The following is a 22304-nucleotide window of genomic DNA, read 5'->3' as shown; positions in this document are numbered from 1 at the left end:
ACAGTAAGAAGAACAGTATCTTTGACAGTGATATTTCTGACTGAAATTTTAAAATTGTGTTATATTTTTCAGCGAAGAATTTAGGTGGCAAAGATAAGATTTCTCTTTGATAACATTTCTTATTCTTTTTGTATTAAACAATTCACATTCCATATGTGTCTCAGTTTATGGAGAGTAACTATTTTTTGAAGCAGGACTTTGATTTCTCTAGACACAGGGAATATTTATTTTTGTTTATAAAATAAGTGTGACTATCAATTAAACAAAGGAAAAGGAAAATGGAAATGTTAGGTTCTGTATGAAACAGAGACAGTCTGTTAAAATGTGACATTTGCTAACACAGAAGGCCAGCCGTATGAAAAATGTTTTGGACAAAAAGTTCAAGAAAAATTATATTGGTGGGTTATATAATAGAAGAGTTTGTCTTTTGGGCCTGTGAAATGCTCATAAATTCTGTATAATTTCAATTTTTTAAATATCCCTTATCTGGCTGATGCAGTGGCTTGTAGAGATCCTCAAACTCTTGCTAGATGAGCTGGCCTGGGTGCTGGAAGCAGCCATCAGTAAATATTGCATTTACATGAAGGAGGAATGCTGCATTACTGCAGTTAAACCATCCCTGATTCCTAGACGGTTTAATTGTGGTGGTTCTATATAGCATAGGCTGCATGTGCTATAATCCCAACAAGATCAGCAAAAATTGGCTGTGTCAGAAGTAAACAAATTTCAAATCCTCTTTTACTAATGAATTTACTGAATTCTCCCTATTCACTAAATGTATTCTTCTTGGAGTGGAAATAACTTTTTGAAGTGAGAGACATATTAGTAAGAATTTTGTAATGTCTTCTTTTCAAGAGCTGTTCTATATATTTTTTAAAAGCATGTCTCTCATTGTGTCTAAGCAAGTGGCATACAACAACAGTGTGTTGATGTAGAGCTGAAGTGAGAAAACATCATAATTAAACCCAGGAAAAATAACATAGATGTTCTCTGTGTATATATATACACACACGCATATTTATATGAAAAGTTATGATGTAGCAATTTTTAAAAGTTTTTCATTAATTATTTCAGTGAAATACAGGGAAACAATTATTTCATTTCAACACTGAAATACGCTGTTTAATTATTATTATATTAAATAATTATTCCAGTGTATTTCGCTGTAATAGTAATTAGCTAATAATAAATAATTAATATATAATTCATAATATATTAATATATAATTAAATAATTGTATATTAAATTATTCCAGTGTATTTTACTGTAATGCAGTGTATTTCAGTGATCTAGCTATGTAGGAATCCTTTATGGATGTGTAAATGAAAACAGAATAACATTTAGATTTAACTTAATAAAGACAGAAAGATACATCTGGCTTTGGTACTGCCTGTAGATTCTCAGACACCAGATTTCTAGAATCTGATTTGTCAGGGAAATGAGAGTAAGAAAATGCTGTTTGCTCTACTCTTGCATTGCTTGACTTAGCCCATGAAATTTATGGTTGCATTACACCAGCAAGGAATTCCTCCCAGATTTTCTTGATCATGAGCACTGTGGAAACATGTAATTGCTGTACAGGAGTTGCCACAGTGGATCCACCTGTTACCCTGCCTAGCATGATTCTTAGCATCAGCTTAGTTTAAAAAAGAAGCTTAAAAAAACTTCACAAACTTAGGAAAAAAATAATATCCTGATCCCATTCTGCAAAAGATTTAAGCAATTTATGGCGATACATATCAAGTTATGTGATGCAGAAAACCCTTTAGATCTTTCATTGTAAATCTTTTCTGTGGAAATGTTTTAAAAGTGGTTTGCTGCACCACTGGTTTACTACACCAGTGATTTGTAGTTGCAATTATAAACACTGAAACAGCTTTTAGCCTCAGAATAGTCAGGCACTTCTTTTTAAATCTTGTTTCCTTCAGGAAACAAACCTTGCAACTTGAATTTATAGGGCCCATGGTTGCAAAATAATGTATGTAAATATGTTAAATATACTTACTTTTCACATATCTTCTATAATCCTGCTGTTTTCTCCTTGCCTAATGCTGCTGACATTCTTATGAGACAAGTCCTTTCTTTGGAGCAAGAATATTCTTGTTAACAGGATGCAGTGTCATACATAAAGCCCCACAACTTTGTTCTGGGATCAGATGAAGAGAGAAACTTCATTGTGAGGGAGAGTTATCCTATTGAAACCTTGCCTTTGATACCATGAGAGTTTATTGCTTTCTTACAGAAATATAATAGTGTTGCCAGATTTACACAAATGTGAATGGTTCCTTCTACATGCAGTCAGTAAATAAGTAGGATTGAAAATTAATAATCACAGAAATGTTAAAAATTATGTTCAAAATTTGTTTCAGATAATTGCTTAGGTTTCACTTTTTTCATATTTTGAAAAATTTATGTTATAGGATGATATATTAAAAGGACAATGATCCAAGTAGATAAATAGATAAAATAACAGGAGTTTTGCCTAACAAGATGAATTCCATATGCTCCCACTTACTCTTTTTGACCAAGCTGTGCTAGTTACATTCAGTAGTTCCTTTTGAAAGCTTGTCTTCATAGAGGTAACTTTTTCTTAAAAAAAGAAAAAGCCTGCTCTATAATAGCTCACATTGCAATAATAATTTAGTTTGTAGAGATAATGATCAGCAGAATATTTTAACAAATTTTTTCTTTTTTTGCATTCAGAATTGGAAGATGGGCAGAAGCAGGCAATGGTTAGTGAAAGAACAGAAGCTTTTACTACGTCACGAAACTTGCTGATCTCTGGAGCAGATGCTATTGAAAGGATTATGTCTTCATACAAAGAGGTACTGTACATCCTGCATGCATGAAACAGAAGAGGAAAAAATGAAAAACAATATACATTTAATATAAAATATTTTTTAAAAGTAGTGCAGTTTTTAAAGGACAATTCTATTGCAACTAAATCCATGGAGATATTTCAACTGGTAGTTTGATCTTTAGGGTTAAGTTCACATAGAGTCTAAAGTGCACAGTTGCCTGGATGGTGCAATGTGTAGATGTCATTTTTAATACTTGTGTTCAGGTGTCATCAGAGAGTAATAGATGTTCCTGGAATGTCACTTGATAAAGGTTCAAATTCCTCTTCTGTTTGGAGCACAGAATTTGGGCTGTCTGCCTTCAGTGTACTGGTACTCTTCTGTTGGAACTGTCACAAAAGCATATAATAGTTTAATTGTAAGAGTCTTTAAAGGTCTTCTAGTCCAACCTCCCCCATGCCTTGAGCAGGAACATCTTTGACTATTATTGGATTGCTCAGAGTCCCATGCAGTCTGACCTTGAATGTTTCCAGAGATGGGGTATCTCCCCTTCACTGGGAAACCTGTTTCTGTATGAAGAACAAGGAGAATTGAATACTTATTTCTGGGTCACTTAAACTTTAAGGCTATTTTCAGTATCTTGTGAACCTGTTAAATTGTAAGTAAATTTTCAAAATAGAGAAATTTTAGCAGGAAAAAGTTCACTTTGGGAGAACAAGTATTCTAGAAGTACAGAATGTTAATCCAGAAGATCAGAGATGTTGTTTCAGGTCTTTACCCAAATTCCAGTAGAGCTATGCTTTAATCTGTTGTCTCTCCTGTGGATTTCTTTAAATGCCAGTTGTTAAGCCAAAGAAAAGTGAGTCAGAAATTAATCTCAGCATTTCCTTCTGAATGTTTGTTCTTCATGTTTGAATTGGTGTTTGCTCATCCCTTTGGTGGGAACCCCTTTTCCCAGTGCAGTGTGAGGAGGAATGCATTAGCTGGGCAGCTAATCAAAGCCTATGGATTCTGTTATTTGGAATCCAGCCATAACAGCCACAGCTTTGTAAATTGTCAGAGGAGGGGTGGTTTGGCACCTTCAGATACAGACTTTGACAAAGCCAGTGTCTGTGCTGTTCTCAGAAGTCCTTCTAGTGGGTTGTGATTTTTATCCTATTCTCTTTTAGCTGTTCCCTGCTTGATATCTGCTGTCAAGATACTGCCAGATAATCATACACTGATGTTATATGTGTTTTATTTTCAGAATTTGAGTCATTTATATAATGTACACGAATTTATTTTTTTGGCAAAAAAGTACCCAAAAATAGTAGAGGAAGAACTGAACAAACTCACTTTGTCTATAATGTGGTAAGATACCAATCCAGACAGCATGAGACAAAAGAGCAGTTCTGTGAATTTCCATCTTAATTTTACATTTATGCTTCTCTTCAAAAGACAATGCAGTACTTCAACCACATTGTCATTCCCATTGTGGGATTCAGGCAGTTTCCAAAGCACAGTGTACTTGAACCCATGTCAAGTGGTAGTGCATTTCCAGTTCTTGCCCACCTCCTTCCCCAAGGCAGCCTCCTTCAAGTCAGTGTAATTCACTGTGCAAATGAGATGGGCTCAACTTTTCTTTGTAGTCAATAGTTTAGGTGGTGGTATTTGGTGTTTGAACAAAATGAGTTTTTACAATCATGGTATAGAAGCTTACTACATGTTATGGTTCTCCTGGGGCACAGCTGGTAGGAGTTTCATTTATCAGGTGCAGGATTCTCTCCATCATCCTGCTGAAATGATGGCTGTGTGGCCAGAGGTAGCACTCATTTCTGAATCTGGCACAAATAGTGAAACTTACAGGAGAATTATGGAACTATTTCCAGTTATTTCAAATAATCTTGGAATTACGTACACGATAGTGGGTGAACCTCAGTCATGGGGTGTGTGTATTTAACCACAGCAAGCCGAGTTTTATAATCTTGATTTAATTTTCTTGTCCTCTCTGCATTTTGTATAAAAATGTATCCTTTTAAAACCATCTAATAATACATTTAAAACATAAGGCTTTGGCTTAATTCTTTACTACCAGCAGATGGAGGCAGTTCTTTGGGAGCTCTTACATATCCCATAAATATGAAGTTACAAGGTCCAGAGATCTATTGTGTTTCTGTCTTCACCAGGTGAAAGTTGTGACAAAGGACCAAAAAAAACAAAAGAAGAAAAAAAGCCCTTTTATGGGACGTCACCCTCTTAAAAATGCCCAGTTCTGTTCTAAGGTGTCAGATTTAGCATGCAGTTGACAGAAGACTCATTTCTGGTTTATACTGTATTTTAGGTTAGGGTGCCCTGATGCTGTCTCTTTTGCACAGAAAAGCACACTTCTCCCACAGGAGATTTCAGGAATACAAGCAAGTAAACATTAGCAATCATAGATGCCATTTTTTTCCCACTTCTGTGGACTTCTATTTTTTCTGGAAAATGCAGAAATTTTGGATTTTTCTTGTGTACCATCCTCTTTGTTTTCAGATATGTTAGTAACTGTTCTCTGTTCATTGAAGACCACAGAGATGAGCAGTCTCTACAGCCTCTTCATTTATTGGAGTTATCATGGCTTACATGGCTTAGCTCAGCTGTCCTGTCTGCTGATGGGTAGGAGCTACAGGTGGCATATGAGTTAGCACAGCATTTCAGGGAATGGAAATCAATGGGTGATGATCAGCATTGTTGTTCATGCTGATCTTTGGCCAAACATTTCATTTGTAGAATTTGTGAAGCAAACTGAAACGAGGTGTTTGTTGTTTCTCAGGTCACTGAGCTCGCAGGCTACACCGCCCGTGTCTACAACATGTTTGCAGTCTTTGACGAGGTGAGGAGAGGCATCTACAAAAGAACTGCTGTTATTCAAGGGTCTGTAAACAACAGCAGGAGTGAAGATAAGGCAGAGTTACACATTGATGGGCCCTTAGAAATCAAAGGTAATTAATTCATATTTGTATGAATTTCCCAGGGGTGGTGGGGGAGGCATGGAGCAGTGGGACAGGAGGTGAACAGAGGTTTTTTTCTGTAGCTAATCAGCCTCTCAGCCTTAATGCCCCAGAGATCATGTTGCTTTTCATTTTAACCCCCTGCTTCCTTATAACTCTGTCCTTATGGTGTGCTTTTCTAATACACAAAATGGCTCAAATGTTTTCTGTAAAAACTTTCAATGAAAAGGCATTTCAGCTATACTATTATATGTGATGGTGATGGTAGTATTCTTACACTGACAGTGCCTGTTTTCCTCAGACCATTCATTTTTTTCCAGGAAGCTGAGACTAACATTTTCATTTTCAGCCATCACATTATTTTGTGTGAAGTAGGAGGAGAAAAGACAGATTGGTTCTGTATTTTTTCCCAAAAATACTATGTTTTCCATGATTAAAGATCAGCCTGTGCTCATTTTTTCATAATTTAGTGGGGATCTTCAACTGCAAATGATAACTTTACCCTTCTCCTCACCTCCCAAATGATCTGATTATATATACTTTCTCCCTCCTGACCCCATCCTCTGTCTTCTGGTGCCACTGTCTTTCTGTCTCCACACTCCTTGGAGCATTTTCTGTGTACATCCATTCCTTATTGTGCCACCTCTCTCTGCCTCTCGCATCCAGCTTCTCTCTGAGGTACTCAAAGGCAGCTTTTGCAATGGGTTGTTCCTCATTTTCCCAACATAGCATTTCTGCTACTGCCCTCTGTGGTGTTGAAAAGCCTTGTTCTCTTCCTTTAGCTTTTGAAAAGTTAAGCCTCAGTAGAGTTATAGGCCCCAAAGGGCTCTTTGTGAAATAACTTCTTGCAGCGATTTCAACAGTGCTGCCCTTCAGCTCATATTTCTCAAAGGTCCTCTGACAAGGTTCATTACAACCAAGTGTGATGCAGCATGGTGGATAGGTATGGAAAGAGCTGATGTCTTAATCTTATAGATCTTGGTAGTGCTTGGCTGATGTTTAAATAAATCACATTTTATAACTGTTGCATGTTGTCATGTACATGAGAAAAGATTTGTAGTTCCTGGAGCATTGAAGTAATCTGGGGTCTCTTTTAGATAACTGTGTTTAAAACCAAAACCCAATACAGGTGAGATATGCAAGTGTGCTCTTCATGTTCCCTTTAGGTCTGCTATGTCTAAACCCACTCCTCTTTTCTCTGCAACCTTTTCCCAAGATTTCATTCCCCTACAGTCACTTTTCATCCAGTCTGAATTCCTCCTAAGCCATTGTGACAAGCCTTTGCTCTTGTGTAGTTGTAGCTCTCAGAGGCAGCTAGCCAAGACCAAGCATTGTGCACAAGGATTTAAGAAGAATTTCGTCCAGATGAATCTAGGCCACAGGCTCCACATTTTTTGTGACAAGTGCTATTGTAATACTGGTTTTCCTCCTTTCTTTTGGTTGCAATGTTTCAGAAATCCCTGAAGAGTGGATTGTGTGTGGATAAAAGTGCACGTGCTCACATGCCTGTGTGTGCCTGCATTGTTAGAGGAGAAAAATCTTAATATTCTGCTTCCCCAATGGCTCTTTCAGTACATAATACTTATTGCCTTTTCAATCATCCAGTATAAGTCTTTGTAACTAAGCAGTGTCTGTTTTGTGCCTTGCATTTACTGTTGTCAATTAGTGTGAAAATATGAAAATAATAATAATATTGCCTTATAGCGTATTTAATAATTCAGAATTTTAAAAATTAAACAGAACTTTGTACATCTTGTACAAATACTGTCAAATTGTGTTTCTGATTGCACATAAATATATTTTAAAAGCATGTTAAAGTTACAATCAAATGCTGTGAAATTAGGATTAGGAAGTAATAATTAAGTTTACTTAATTCTTACTAGCTGACTATATTTTATCATAGATTTATTTTAATTACAGTGTCTCCACTGTATCAAAGTAATTTCTTTTTACAGAAGAAACACTTTTTTCCCCATATACTCTCATGCTGTTGTAACTAAAATACTTTTATGAAAAAAAGAGCACTTGGACTAAAATATGGCATAAAAATTTCTGCCCAGGTTATGGTTTGGTAAAGTTGAAATAAATTGAAGAAAGAGCCTCTAAAGGAAGAACGTAAGAATAAACTTAAGTGAAGAAAATGCTATCAGAGCCTTCTATAATTAACTAACTAACTTGGTCTTTGTTGCATTTTTCTTTGTTCAGATTAGTTTATGTTACAAATAAACAGCTTTCTAATACAACAAGAAATGTCTTTCCTTTGCATCTTGTCTATTAAGGTAATTGCTAATATTTTTCTAGGAATCCGGCTGTTTGGGTTCTGTTGGTAAGACCATTAACAGCTGTCTGAGAAGTTAGTTTCATTCTTTTACTCTTTCCAGGGCAGTTAATATCAAAGTCCTTGTATTACAGAGTATCCAAATGTCCAATAGAGATGGCATGTTTAGTTTGCCAGAAATCCAAATGCCAAGTGTGTCTACCTGACTGAAATGTTTTATGAGTTTCTGCAAATACTTAAAAGGCACATTTACTGTGTCTGTGGCATCAAAAAGAGATGGAAACAAGCCATTAAATGTTTTCTCCTTTGCTCTTGTTGCTGGAGGAGACTGAAAGGTGCTCCAACTTTCAGAGCTGGTAGTGATTCTTAATTAAATCCTCCAAGAAGGTTAACTGGTTTGCCTGTGGCTAAGGCTGTCCTTGAACTTTTTTACTGCTTGATATTAAACAGCTGTTTAAAGCAGAATACAGAAAATACAAGTAGAATTTGAATGAACACTTCTTTATAGTGCATCACATATTTATGATGCCTAATGTGCATTGTGTTTAGGATCAAATTTGGGTTTCGTTGCACATTCTTGGCTGCTGTTGACAGTGTCTTTTGGACTAGCTAAGATTTATTGTCCAGATTTTCCAATAGGGGAACCTGGAGCACATAAAAGAGCTGTTTCAAACACCAATCCTTGCTTGGAAATATACTCAGTTGTGCACAGAGGCTGTCACAAGTGATTGCTTAATGGAGGGTTTCACAAACTCTAATTTTTGGGTTTTTTTCTTCCTAGGGAAAGTAATTGATGTTGATCAAGGAATTATTTGTGAAAATGTTCCTATAATTACTCCGAACGGCGATGTGGTGGTTTCCAGACTAAACTTCAAAGTAAGATGATATGCAAGAATCTTCTGATTGTTGCCATCACATTAACATAAACAGCACAGAATTCATATACCTTATGTTAAGTACTTGGAGGAGCATATGGATAAAAGGGGAAGTCCAGAAAGGTAGGCATAGTAGCTCAATGGAGGCAGACATGCGGAGTTTTTCCTGCTCAGAGAAAGAACAGGGAGGATTTCTGTTGCTGTTGCCAGGTGAAAAACTGACCTGAGATTTTTCAAAGGTGTATATGAGAGTATGCATCCACCTTTAGTTAAATTCAGTCAAATTGGGGTGCTTTCCTCACAAAGGCTCCTTTAAAAGTCTGAGGCCACAGCAACAGTGAAAAAATGAAGCCTGTAGTTTTTCCTGATCACCACAAAGAGCAGTACTGACTAATAGCTGACAGCATAGTTCATTCCCCAGTCCAGTTGGGAAGCATTTATTCAGCAGAAACTTGTATTGCTTTTAAAAACCTGTTCCAGACACCTCTTGGTACCTGCTCACAATTTTAATGAGTGACCTTTACAGAATGTCTCCTGATCTGATGTTCCAGTGCAGATGCTGTTCTTTTTAAAAAGAGTTGAAGTTATCAGAAATAAATTTAACAATTCCAGCACATCTTTTGATTTAGCTAAAGCAGGATTTTCCTTTTCCTCTGAATTAGAAACTAGGAGGAAATGGTCCTAGCTATGGCAAAACTTGCAACAATTTCAGTGTAGGAATTTCAGAATTGTAAAATTACAACCTTATGATCAAGCAGACATTTCTATTTATTTGTCTCAAGAGACAGAAAGAAAGAAAATACAGAAGTCAGTATATTTCTGTAAAACACAGATAATTACATTGTAATTATGCACAAAGATGTACTCATATACACAGGGTAATAGTCAAATGAGTAAAAAATATCAGTTGTCATCATAGCCAAGTTAACAGAGACAATTAAGTGGGAAATGGCAATGTGAAATAAATTTTCCAAATCACTTGACTAACCTCCTATACCTGCAATTAATATCACAGATAGGCACAATACTGTTTGAAACACTGTTAATACCTTTGGACCCAATCTGCATTAGAACAATTGATTCTGACTGTGATGTGTTGATGCTGTAATGTAATCATATCACATATTACATTACATGTATATAATAATATGATATATCATTATAAATATTACTACCATATACTACTGTAAACATTAATTTATAGAGATACTCAGATATAAAGGAGATTATTTTCATTATCTTAGCCCACATACTTTATCTAATGCTACTGCTTCCAGAATACATGCAGCTAATCAATGAAATTGGTTGATAATTTTATATAAAGGCTTATGTAACCCCTCTTAGGGGTCTTGGAATCTCTTGTGCTGCATACACTGTGTAGCAATATCTTTGCATTTTCATCCCCTTTGCAGGTCGAGGAGGGGATGAATCTTTTAATCACTGGACCCAATGGCTGTGGAAAGAGTTCCCTCTTCAGAATTTTAAGTGGTTTGTGGCCTGTGTATGAAGGAGTTCTCTACAAGCCCCCTCCACAACACATGTTTTATATACCACAAAGGTATGTGTCTTGCTGAAGGTGGTGCCTCTTGCCTGGTTACATGAATTTTGACCCTTCTTCTCATATTTCTAATCTGTGATGTGTACATCCAGGTTAAAAGGTGGTAAGCACAACCTCAGGTGTGTGAAGTGTGTTTATAAGAGATCTTTTCTCATTGGTGATGCAGCATCATTAGTCATTGGAAAGGGCTCACATACACTTGTGTTGGATCCTGTGTTCCTCAAATGGCTGAAGTCCTGGATAATTGGGATTGTGGGAACAGACTGGAGTCTGAAAGAAATTTGAAATAGACCTAGTGTATCTCAAATCTGATTTCTTTTAAAACCAAGGATCAAAACAAGTGAGAGTGGTTTGATTCTTAAGTGTCAAAGTAACCAAAACTTAACTTTGACACTGCAAGACCACAGTCGAATCCAGCAGTAACTGCAGGTTGCCTTTTTAATAATATGTGCTCATTTCACTAATGGAAGCTTGGCTTTGTTGTCCTTTCTTTGTACCCTGACATGCTGTTGGACTCTCAGTATATACTCTTATGCAATTGGTTCTAGAATATCTCCTTAGAGACCTCTAACTATGTTGTTTTGCAGAAGCAAAGTCAAACACTGAATCTTTACTTCCTGTAGTTCATTTCTTCCCATGGGCAAAAGAACTATTTGTGATAACAATTTGTAGCCTTGTTTGAAAAGTACAAGATATTAAGATGAATGGAATATACTGAACTAATCAGTAGATTTTCCTTGCTGCAGGTGAAGCTAGCAAAGAACACTGCTCTATGATTTTTTTCAAATATCTGTATAATTTATTGCTAGGCATTGTCATTTTTCTGATTCACTCAAGACTTTTATTCAGGAGTTTGGAGCAAAATACTTTATTAAATGTTTTTCAAAACATTATTTCAGAGCACCCATTGTGCAGAACATTCTTAAGACTGGTTTACTCAGTATAAAAGCTAATCTGAGTTTTTTTCTTGAAGAAAATGTTGAGTTTCAGCCACTTCCTTCCTCTGCATGATCCCAGCCCCTATTCAGATCAACGTCTGTGGCTGGCTTGCTTACAGCCCTTTACTTACATTCCCTTTATCCTGTGAAAGCAAACAGACTCCTCTTGCATTCAGGCAAATTTGCCAAGGTGCTGGTTGCGGGGATTGCATCACATCTGCTGGGATTTCATTCCATAAATGTGGTTCTTTGTTAGCTGTTTCCCCTAATTTTGCGGTGCTGGAAGAGTGTCTGGCAGATGTCTTCTATGAAACATTTCAAAAAGTTTTAATCAGAATTCCCCCAATGTCTTTGCAGCCCTCTGTGACCAAAAGCTGTAGGACTGGGGATGTGCAGTGTAGGGATTGGCAAATGCAGTCCATCCCAGTAGGATCTGCAACAGGAATGATTCCCTTGCAGCACCCAAGGGACCCTGCCTTAGCTCAGCCCTGTGGCTCTCTGTGAGCTCTGTGCTTCCCTTCCCCAGGGACAGACAGTGAGATAGTAAGAATTTCTTAAATTGAAGTTTGTACTTTTCAGGACGAGATTGCACGGATCTGCTGGAGTTTTAGGGCTTTTGTGTGCATTGCCTTACATGGTCCAGGCTTTTCTCTTTTTTTTGCCCTAATCTACCTGTGAGTGTTTTAATAGTTCTTTTATTTGTGACCTAAATACATCACACATTCATTTGGGGTTTTTTGTCTGTCCCTGGCTCTAGTATACATTTAAAATTTGTGTACTGGTTTGTAAACTGTCACCAAATTAAAGAGGTTTGTTTTGTAAGGTCCTGCTGGTGCAACCATTTTACTTATAAATCACGTGCAAATTGCTGCTTTATCAGGATTACCTTCTGTTTATCTTTGTTAGGCACAATTCTGTGAATTCTAGACTGAAGAACAGAGTGCCCTGCCTACATTTCATCATGTTTGTATTTCATCATAACCTTAGGGAAAATTGTTCCTGTCAGTCTGGAAAGTGTTCTGGAAAACATTTCTGGGAGGTGGCAGGATAGCATCAGCCTGGCATCAGCCTACCTCACTGTTGTGTTTGCTGGGTAGCTGAAACTGGGGTGCAGCAGAAAGCTCTTGAATGGGTGGATGTCCATCAGAGCAGCAAGTTAGGATGACATCCCTGTGTTTGTGTGTATACATTACCTCTCTGGTCTAAGAGCTTTCCATTAGTGGACACCATTGAAGCATTGGCATTCCTGTGGCTGAGTTTAATTCTGCATCAGCCCATTCTGATTCAAGTGTGTGAAACCTCATCTGCACATATGAATGGTGGGGAATACAGTGACTGCTGAGTAACAAATACTCCTCAGTAAATAGTAGCTCACTGAAAAGATTATTTTTTCATTTCTGTTTTTTAATGTTCCAGCATAGTATTCCAGAAATGTGTGGGAAATCATGTGTCTTTTCCAAGTACAAAAGCTAGATATAAAGCTATGATTTATTAAAATATGACCTAGCTCATTGTGTACTCCAAATTTCATCCACACTGCAGACACTTTGTAGTTAGCATTACTTAGTGGTTTGTAAGCTTTAAAACAAAGCCTTAAGAATTCCTGTCTTTTTGAGTTTTTAGATTACTTAGCATAATTATACTGCTGTTTTATCTTTTGCTGTGAATCATTGTGTGGGTTTTTTTCCTCCCCTTATGTAGGACTAGGCCTTGCAGAATTTATCTATAATCAGTCACAGTTCTGGTGGATGCTGATGGGACAAATGGGGGGCAGGGTGAAAAAAGCCCAGGAATTTCAGGCTCTGCCACCATCCCTGACAGGTCTGTCCAAGAGGAGAGTGGGCAGAAGGGAGGGCAGGCAGAAGAGATGGAGGCTTGAAGAGCCTTCAAGCATCATTTGGTGCCTGAAGCAGCTTGTTGTTTCAGGAACTGGTCACACTTCAACAAGTTGTCAGATCTCATAGGAGACTCAGGGACTGGCAGAGTGGGTGTTCTCACCCCTTCTTCTACTTCTCTCTGTCCCTTTTTTGCAAAGTAAAACTCATTTCTGTTCACCACCTCTTTGCATTCTTCTTTGAATCCTGGCCAAGAATGTAGCATGAATGAAAAAATAAGCACGTGTCACTCTAGCTGGTAAGGAACCATGGTTCAAATCAGAATTCAGAAACATCATTTTAAATAATAAATAATTAACAAAAGTATGTAATGGTCATATGAGTAATGATGCTGAAGAATCACTAGGCTGGAAGAGACCTTTAAGGCTGAGTCCAACCCATGCCATAACCTCAACTAAACCATGGCACCGAGTGCCACATTCAGTCTTTTTTTAAACACATCCAGGGATGGTGGCTCCACCACCTCCCCAGGCAGTCAATTCCAGTACTTTATCACTCTTTCAATAAAAAACCTTTTCCTAATATCCAGCCTATATTTATTTCCCTTGGAGCATCTTAAGACTGTGTCATCTTGTTCTCTCAATTGCTGCCTGGAGAGTCCCCACCTGACTGCAGCCACCTTTCAGGAAGTTGTAGAGAGTGACACAAGATGTACCTGAAGCACTTTTGGAATTGGCCTTTCACAACCTATCTGAAAGCAGCCTATTTCTCCAGACTGTGCCCTACTTCTACTCTGTTGGTCTTATACTTGGGAAGAGACTCTTCACTCCATCTTCATGGAATTAGAGAACTCTAGCATGCAATTCCTCCTAGTATTTACTACAGCCTTTCTTGCTCTCCAACTAAGTCTCGGCTTTTTCAGTTGTAAGGAAACAGATTCTACATATGGTGGCTCTCATTTCCTTAGTTTGATTTAAATGCCAGCAGAATTGCACAGGTAGATACTTGCAGTTTACATTGACAACAGCACAGGAATATTCCTCAATATCTCTGCACCATAAGTTGCAGTAAAGTTCTAATCACCACTGAGTTATTGATAGAAATTGTTAATAATTTTCTGCCTACTCTGTCATATTGTCTTATTTGCATGGAGGAATGTCTCATGCAGTCCCTGTTAGTTCCATAACCTCTGATCATGACTCTCGAGTCTTCTTAGCACAGCATATATCTAAAATGTCCATCAGCATTTTCTCTTTCTTGAGGACTGACTCCCATAGAGCCTGGAGTAATACATTGTACTTCTTTCTCCTCATGCATTGTCACTGTTCTTTCTCTCCAGCTTGCTTTTACTATAATTTGGTTATTTTTGTGATAAGTGTGTTTCTCCAGTAGCATGCGTGGTTTCTTTGTTATTCTGCGTGCCATTCTAGTAGAAGACCTACCCACTTTCTCAGCAGTCACAGCAATGGTCCAGTTCTGCATTCTCTCTCTCTTGCTGTTGCTCATTCAAGTAGATCTCTAACATTGCTTTCTTTCAATACCAGGGTTATCAAATGCTAAAAGGGTGGCAACAGAAGATAAACTAGTGTCAAATGTTGTTTGTTCTTTGTCATTTAAAATTTATATACCTATGTCTTGCTGCCTTCTTAACAATGCTAGGACGGTCTGAAATAGAACAGTTTAAAGGTTTATCTGGCCCTCCTAAGCTGTTTGGTTTTACATACATTGGCTCTATTTCTGGTATTTTATTTGGGGTTTGTATACAAGTCTTTTCCTGTCTGGCATTTTTCCTTCTGTATTCTAAAATTATCTTTGGATACAAAACAAAATTACATCAGCCACAGAGATATTTTTCCTCTCCTTACCTCTATTAAGTAATCCAAATATCTAATGTGATTTGCCTCAGGTAGTCCAAGGATATTTATCATGTGGATGAATGAAGCAAGAATGTTTCAGTTCTAAGTGATGTAAATAATAAAGTGATAAAATAAATTTTACATTATAAACACGTGAAAATTCAAAGATCATAGTGCAAGTCAAATGTTGTTTTAAGCACAAAGTAGTTGGTAGTGGCCACTCATCCTGAAACAGTTCTTGATAATCTAAACAATTTAATCTTGCAAAATTGTTGTTTCTCATTTTCAGATACCCTATATGACATACAGCAATTTGTGCAAATGGAGGATGTATCTATATGGTTCTTCTGTATCAGACTACTTTCTTGTTAGTGTGTGGTCTGCTGGAGAAGCAGCCTGAATGAAGTGCTGTGCAAATCCACCTCTGCGAGTTCTGGGGCCTCATCTGGTTTAGATGGGCTCAGATGTCTCTGTCCTGTGTTGTATTCTGCACATCCTAATTTGTTTTCAGCTGATACTGCTCTGCCTTTAACTGTGATGTTTTTAGTTGAGTCAGGTTGAGTTAGGCTGTACTCTGCACATGCCAACACTGCACCAGTGATTGTCATTGCCCTTCAGCATTTTGCTGATAGTGCATCACCACATTGACTTGTTCCTTTGGTCCTTTGCCATCAGTTCATGGCATGCTGTACAGATACTTGCTCCCTGGCACACTGGATCTATCTGTCTGTGGACTTGCTGTTATCAGGTTCATGATGGTCCTTTTCAATGTGTTTATTTCCAAAGTTCACTACTTATCTGGCAGAGGAGAAAAAAGTCTTTGATAGATAAGCATTAACAAAAAACATAACACACTTCATACTATGTGCAATAGTTTGCATATTATATTGATATAGATATGGTTTAAAGATTGCCTGCTACTTTGCCTCTTACTTTTCCTCTATTGGGATTAATCAGTTCCAGACAGTTCTGCTGTTTGTTAGAAACTGTTGGCTGGCATCTGAGAGGGCTGTCAGGCTCTCTCCTTGGCCAGAGCACAGCTTCTTCTGTTTCACCTTTTTGTCATTCCTATAGAAATGATTGTACTTATTCTTCCTGGTTAATGAAAGTTCCATCTTGCCTCATCTAGAAAAGTTAAGTTCTTGCCTTGCTGCCCTGTAGGTTGCTGGAAGCTTTGCCTGCCAGGATCTCTGTGAAACCTCTCCATTTCCAATGAAGACTCACTCAGAGCTGCAAAGTTTGAATGTTTATTATTAGGTCTATCTGCTGACTGCTCACAAGTAATGGCAGCACCTCTTGGTAGGACACTGTACAAAATTCACCAACACTGATAGGCAGAGGTGGGAAATGGTTTTGTGGATTAACTGCTGCTCCCCCTCAGGCCATGCCAGGTGTCTTCCCTACTGCTCAGACACAAGACTCAGCTGATTAAAGCACAGTTTTCAGGTATTTTCTGTTATTGAGGAAAGTGTTGCATAAATTCCAGACTGAAGTATATAGTCAGCTTGCTGCTTTGGGGCTTACCTTAGGTTTAAAATATATTTACATAAATCCAACATTTAAGGGCTACTGCTAAACTGATCTTTGTGAAGGAGTTCAGCATTCTCCAGAGTTTTGGTCCCTCAGTGCCTTCAGACTGGGGCATGTCTGGAGCAAGGTGTGGCTATGGGGAGGTCCAAGAGGACCAAATGTCGGTGAGGAATTGAGATGTATTGATACATACTCAACTTCTACTCCAGTCATCTGTCCATGTGCCAGACTGTTTATGAAACTTCATTTAAAAGCTAGGAACAATAAGCTTTGAACTTTTAAAAAGTACATAGTCAAGTTAAGCTTGACAAACATTTTATAATTACAAAACCATTAACAGATTGTAAGAACTGAATACATGGCTGGTTTTTATAGGATCTATCCTGCAAAACAATGACAGTCTGTTTAATCTGTGTTAGTTTCATTTTGCTGATACGAGCAGCTCACAGAATCATAGCATACCTTGGGTTAAAAGGGGCCTTGAAGACCATCCAGTTCCAACCCCCTGCCGTGGGCAGGGACATCTCCCACTAGACTAGGTTGTGCAAAGGCCTGTCCAGCCTGGCCTTGAGCATTTAGAGGAATGGGGTATCCACAACTTCTTTTGCCTTCAGAATTCAGTTTTGTTAGCAGTGCCAGGGGAAGAAATTCACCTAGAGGTTAACTGAGGACTCTGTGTAGCTTAGCAGTGGTACAGTCAGAGTTGCATGTTAGGGAGTAATATGGTGGTTGCATTTACATGACCTAGTTTCTGCACTAAGCTCCCATTACTCTGTCCAGCTTGAGCAGTTACCTCCAGCTTAATGCACCTGCCCTGAAACTGTGCAACCAAGGATCTGTGACAGATGAACAGAATGGCAACTGTTTACTGTTTCAATAATATTTTACCTAGGAGCATCATAAAGCACGCTTCAGATACCTTATGCATATCAAGTAATGAGAATCAATTTGGTTACATAAAAATGGGAAGCACTGGGAAACATAAACTATGAAATCTGCCTGACATAAAAAGCTGGATATAAAAAGACTAAAAGGATGCTGGCTCTTTGTAAGGGAAGGACAGCTGAGAGCTCTAATGACAACTGATATCGACTTCCCTGGGAGTAAGTCCTTTCTTCTCCTTCCTACTATTGTTTTCAATCAGAAACTCCATTACAGTGCTCTATGCTTTTAAAAATCCAGGCAGTAGACATAGCCAACACCTCCTTCTTGAAATTCTTTCCATGCCCCTTAGGCTTTGCCATTTGCCTGCCCCTGTGTCTTGGGCTCCAAAACTTCAGAACTGCAACCCAGCTCCAAGGTCATTCAGCCTTCTCCCAGCTTCTCCATGGTCTGCTCACTCTGACACATTTCTTAGGTTCTGGTTCTGTGTTTGACTGTCTGCAGGCTAAACCTGTTTGCCCAAGATCATGTCCAGATGTCTTTTGAATATCTCCAAGGACGGAGACTCCCCAGCCTTTCTGGGAAACTTGCTTCAGTGCTTGATCACCCTCACAGTGAAAAATTGTTTCTAGATGCTCATTTGGCATCTCCTGTTTCAGTTTGTGCCCGTTAGCTCTGATCCTGTCACTTGACACTAGCAAGAAGAGCCCAGCTCTGTCCTCTTTGCACCTTCCCTTCAGGTATTTAAGTTGATAAGATCCCCTTGAGACTTCTCCCAGGTCTCTTTCCTCACAGGAGGGATGCTCCAGTCCCGTCACCAGTTCTGTGGTACTTGAATCCAATCAGATTTCAGGAGCCCAGCACTGTGCAGCATCAGGCAGGCCTCTGGTCACAGCACAGCATGTGCTACCCTTGGGCCCATCTGTGCTCAGGTTCTTTGGCACTATGGTCTTGAGCACTCTGGTAGGATTTTCTTAGGAGTGAACAATGCCATTTGTCATTTCCAAAGGATGTTACCATGAGAACATGCTGCTTCACTTCAAGATAAAGACAAGGACAAGCCAGTGGTGTTACTGCTGGTGCCAGGGGGAGCTGCTGGCAGCTCCTCTGTGAAGATCAGCTGACAAAGTTTATCTGCAGCCAGGAGTGCAGTGCAGCACAGGCCTGAGGGCCAAGCTGTGGGTGCAGCACAACCCTGCACAGTACAGCAAAGTGTAGCACAGGCCTGTGGCCACTCAAGGCAGCTGTTCCACAGGTCACCAGCTCCACAGTGCACAACAGCGTTCCAGCTGGGCTCACTGCAGCTGCTTGGGCTGTGTCCTAGTACCAGTTCACCAGAGGACACCATTGACTGCAAAGAGGGCCAGGGGTAACTAACTCAGACTTACATCAGTAACTTCTAGGTCAGATGAGTCTTTTCTGCTGACAATGCAGAGTAGTCCTCGCAACACCGGGTTTTCACTTCGTTGTTCTTTAGTCATTAATTATGTCATGGTCTCCTGGGATAATGTAGCAGGTGGGATTTTTTTTGTTCAGTTCATCATGTATGCACCTACATAGCTTAGCTGGGAGTGTGGCTTTTCCAAGAGGGAAGACTTTTCCAGGCTTGGTTATTTGCCTAATATCTTGCATTAATTATACCCTATCAATCTCAGTTTCTGCTTATTACTACAGCTCCCTTGAAGAGTCACGTCACATATCAATAATGCTTATAAAAAGTCTATAATACTGTTCCATGTATCCATATTGATGGTGTATCTCTATTCTGTCTTGTTCTGTCCTGTGTAAGGCAGTGTTTCACAGCAGATAAGAGAAGGAAGTCAGTGCAGTGTGTGGCTTCTCACTTGTTGGCAGTTGTTTCACTTGTGTATTCATATCACAGTGCATGGAAGAAGTTATGCCATGGGCAACTAAGCACTGTAGAGACCCAGAGCAAAACCAGCCTTTGCTCTAGAGGCTTTGCTGTCTACACTTCCTCTTCCCTATGAAATAATGTCACTTCTCATCTACAAAGCTGTGAATGATTTGGGATCATTCTAGAAGAGGGGAAGTGCCTTGCTCATTGTGTTACGCTGCTGTGGTAAAACTCAGAAACACACTCCTAGGCTGGAGTGTGCCTGGTGGGACTGGCAGGCCAGAACCTTGTCCAGAACAGCTCATTGTTCTTCAGTTCATTGATCTTCATGATCATCCATCCAGAAAAATCCTTTTATCATCAGTACTGCCAGAGGTAGTTTAAGAAAAAGAGAGTAATTCCTTTTCACTTGATTGATTCCTTGCAGATGGTATAATTATTTCAGAATGCATTAGCTGCTAAAATTTTGTAGAAGTTGTTTATGGTTTAATTTTAATTGTTATGTGTGTTTCTGTGTGTTCTCTGCTTATCACAAGATACAAACAGACTGAACTGAATAATTATGTGAATTGCTCACCTTAAACATTTTTGCCATCTCTAGTAATATTCTGTCTATGTTCTAGGTAGTAGTAAAAAAATCATGAGATTCGATGATACCTGAGTATGAATAGCACTTTGCTCCTAGATTGTTTTCTTGTAGAAATGTACACAGCTTTGTTGCAAAAAAAAAAAAAAAAGCCACAGAGTGATTAATGTGATTTTTTTCAGCCTTTGATATCAAATTCTAATTATATGCATTGAGAATTCAGCCTTTCATACTGTGCATTTCATTTCCTGTTATATTCCTTGGCATTATGGTCTTTAGCACTCTGGTAGGGTTTTCCAATAGGTAACTGATCTATCTGAAATATTTAGAGGATGTTTATGGCCAGTTCTGTATGAGGGAAGGGCAAAGTTCAAGGTAGGGTAGTTTAAAGACAGATAAATTATTTATATATTTAGAACAGTTACTGAAACTTTAGCTGGCCCTAAAATTCCGTGAACTAGACACAGTGTGATAAACAAACAGCCTGTTGTGGTTTTTAAATTTTGATACATATTATTTATTATTTTTTAACTCTTTGATGATAGCACCTTCTGTTCAAGAGCAGTGGATACAACACTACTTAAAAAGAAGTTAATTCATGTTAATCCAAGACCTTTTATTTTCTCAAATTTGTAGTGGTGGTGCCATCTTTTTTTTCTATTTATTTTATTGATGTCATTGAAGAGTTAAGAATTCAGTTACTTTAATTAGTGGAGGCTTTTATTTCTTGTTGATCACTCTTGATCAAGATTTGCTGTTGGTGAAAACTGGAATTTTTATTAATAATCTAAACCAGGAGCATTGCAATAACTGGAGTTTTGCTGAAGTGATTCCAGACAAAGTATAGCAGCTTGTAAAATTGTGATCTTAACAAGCAAGGTGATAGAAAATTCAAATATGGGGGGATCCCCTAGATGTTTGAGCTTTTGGAAAGTGGTCCATAATATCTATGTAGAAGGTAAAGGGAGCCACCTAGAGTTAACCTATAGGAATCTCTATGTATAAATGTATGTCTGACCTTCTGCCACTTCCTGCAGCTTAGGTTGCAAACAGAGAGCTAAATGTTAAACCCATGAGTCTCTCCTGAAAGCACCTAAATAAGATTAGAACCTCCTTTAAATGTTTTTACAGTGCTACTGAAGGGTTAAGATTGTTACTGGATTTTATCCTAGAGAGCATTGGGGGAAAAAAACACTGGTACTAAAGTCTCCCTCCTTCCAGTTGAGGATTCTGACTGCTATAGTATATAATTAGGCTTTTTCCAGTAACTCTCTCTCTGGACACATAATTCCTGCCTCTTAACAGTAGTGTCCTTGTAAGCTATTCTTATTTTCTGCTAGTTTGTAATTGATGGGCTGCAAGCTGGGCTTTTCTATAATTTTTACAAACTAGGTGGAGAGAGGCAGGCTTGGTAGTACTGGTGTGTTTAGCTGTGAGGCCAGAAGGAAAAGGAAGGCCAGGAAGCAGTGCTGGTGACCCAGTGAACAGCATGGCACCCAGGGCCCTGGCACAGGGCATGGCACCCAGGGTCCTGGCACAGTGCATGGCACCCAGGGCCCTGGCACAGGGCATGGCACCCAGGGTCCTGGCACAGTGCATGGCACCCAGGGCCCTGGCACAGTGCATGGCACCCAGGGTCCTGCTCAGGGCATGGCACCCAGGGTCCTGTCACAGTGCATGGCACCCAGGGCCCTGGCACAGTGCATGGCACCCAGGGTCCTGCTCAGGGCATGGCACCCACTGTCCTGTCACAGTGCATGGCACCCAGGGTCTGCTCAGGGCATGGCACCCACTGTCCTGTCACAGTGCATGGCACCCAGGGCCCTGGCACAGCGCATGGCACCCAGGGTCCTGCTCAGGGCATGGCACCCACTGTCCTGTCACAGTGCATGGTACCCAGGGTCCTGCTCAGGGCATGGCACCCAGGGCCCTGGCACAGGGCATGGCACCCAGGGTCCTGCTCAGGGCATGGCACCCACTGTCCTGTCACAGTGCATGGTACCCAGGGTCCTGCTCAGGGCATGGCACCCAGGGTCCTGGCACAGTGTGTTTGAGCATCGCTTTCCCTGTTTTGCCTTAGGTTAAATAAATCTCAGAGCTCCTAGTCATTACAGGATCATACTTCACAGGAATGAGGTATTAAACCCCAGGCAAATTATATGATAGGTTACTCTGTCCTCCTTGCCCTTACCTGCAGCTTCACCTAAATTACACAGCCTTACCTGCTGATTTAAACCTTTCTAAGCCCAGGTGGAGTTGCTTTTCTGTCCCAGAGGTGGCAGCAGTCTGGAGCAAGTGAAGTGATTTCCACACATGCAAGAAGTCAAGCCCTTTGGGATTTTAG

General features: G+C 39.3%; 1 protein-coding gene across 2 annotated transcripts in view; it reads left to right on the top strand.

The window, feature by feature from the left end:
- ABCD2 (ATP binding cassette subfamily D member 2) overlaps positions 1-22304 on the top strand; it is a 42568-nt gene that overhangs the window by 4301 nt on the left and 15963 nt on the right. For both annotated transcript variants that reach the window (XM_063155474.1, XM_063155473.1), the window contains exons 3-6: positions 2704-2825; positions 5590-5758; positions 8827-8921; positions 10333-10478. In XM_063155474.1, coding sequence (XP_063011544.1) covers positions 2704-2825; positions 5590-5758; positions 8827-8921; positions 10333-10478 — 532 coding nt within the window. The remainder of the gene's footprint in view (positions 1-2703; positions 2826-5589; positions 5759-8826; positions 8922-10332; positions 10479-22304) is intronic.

Source organism: Melospiza melodia, chromosome 4 (assembly GCF_035770615.1).
Source record: "Melospiza melodia melodia isolate bMelMel2 chromosome 4, bMelMel2.pri, whole genome shotgun sequence".
Classification (NCBI taxonomy): domain Eukaryota; kingdom Metazoa; phylum Chordata; class Aves; order Passeriformes; family Passerellidae; genus Melospiza; species Melospiza melodia.
Note: the sequence above shows the minus strand (reverse complement) of the source record. Positions and strands in the feature narration are given on the sequence as shown.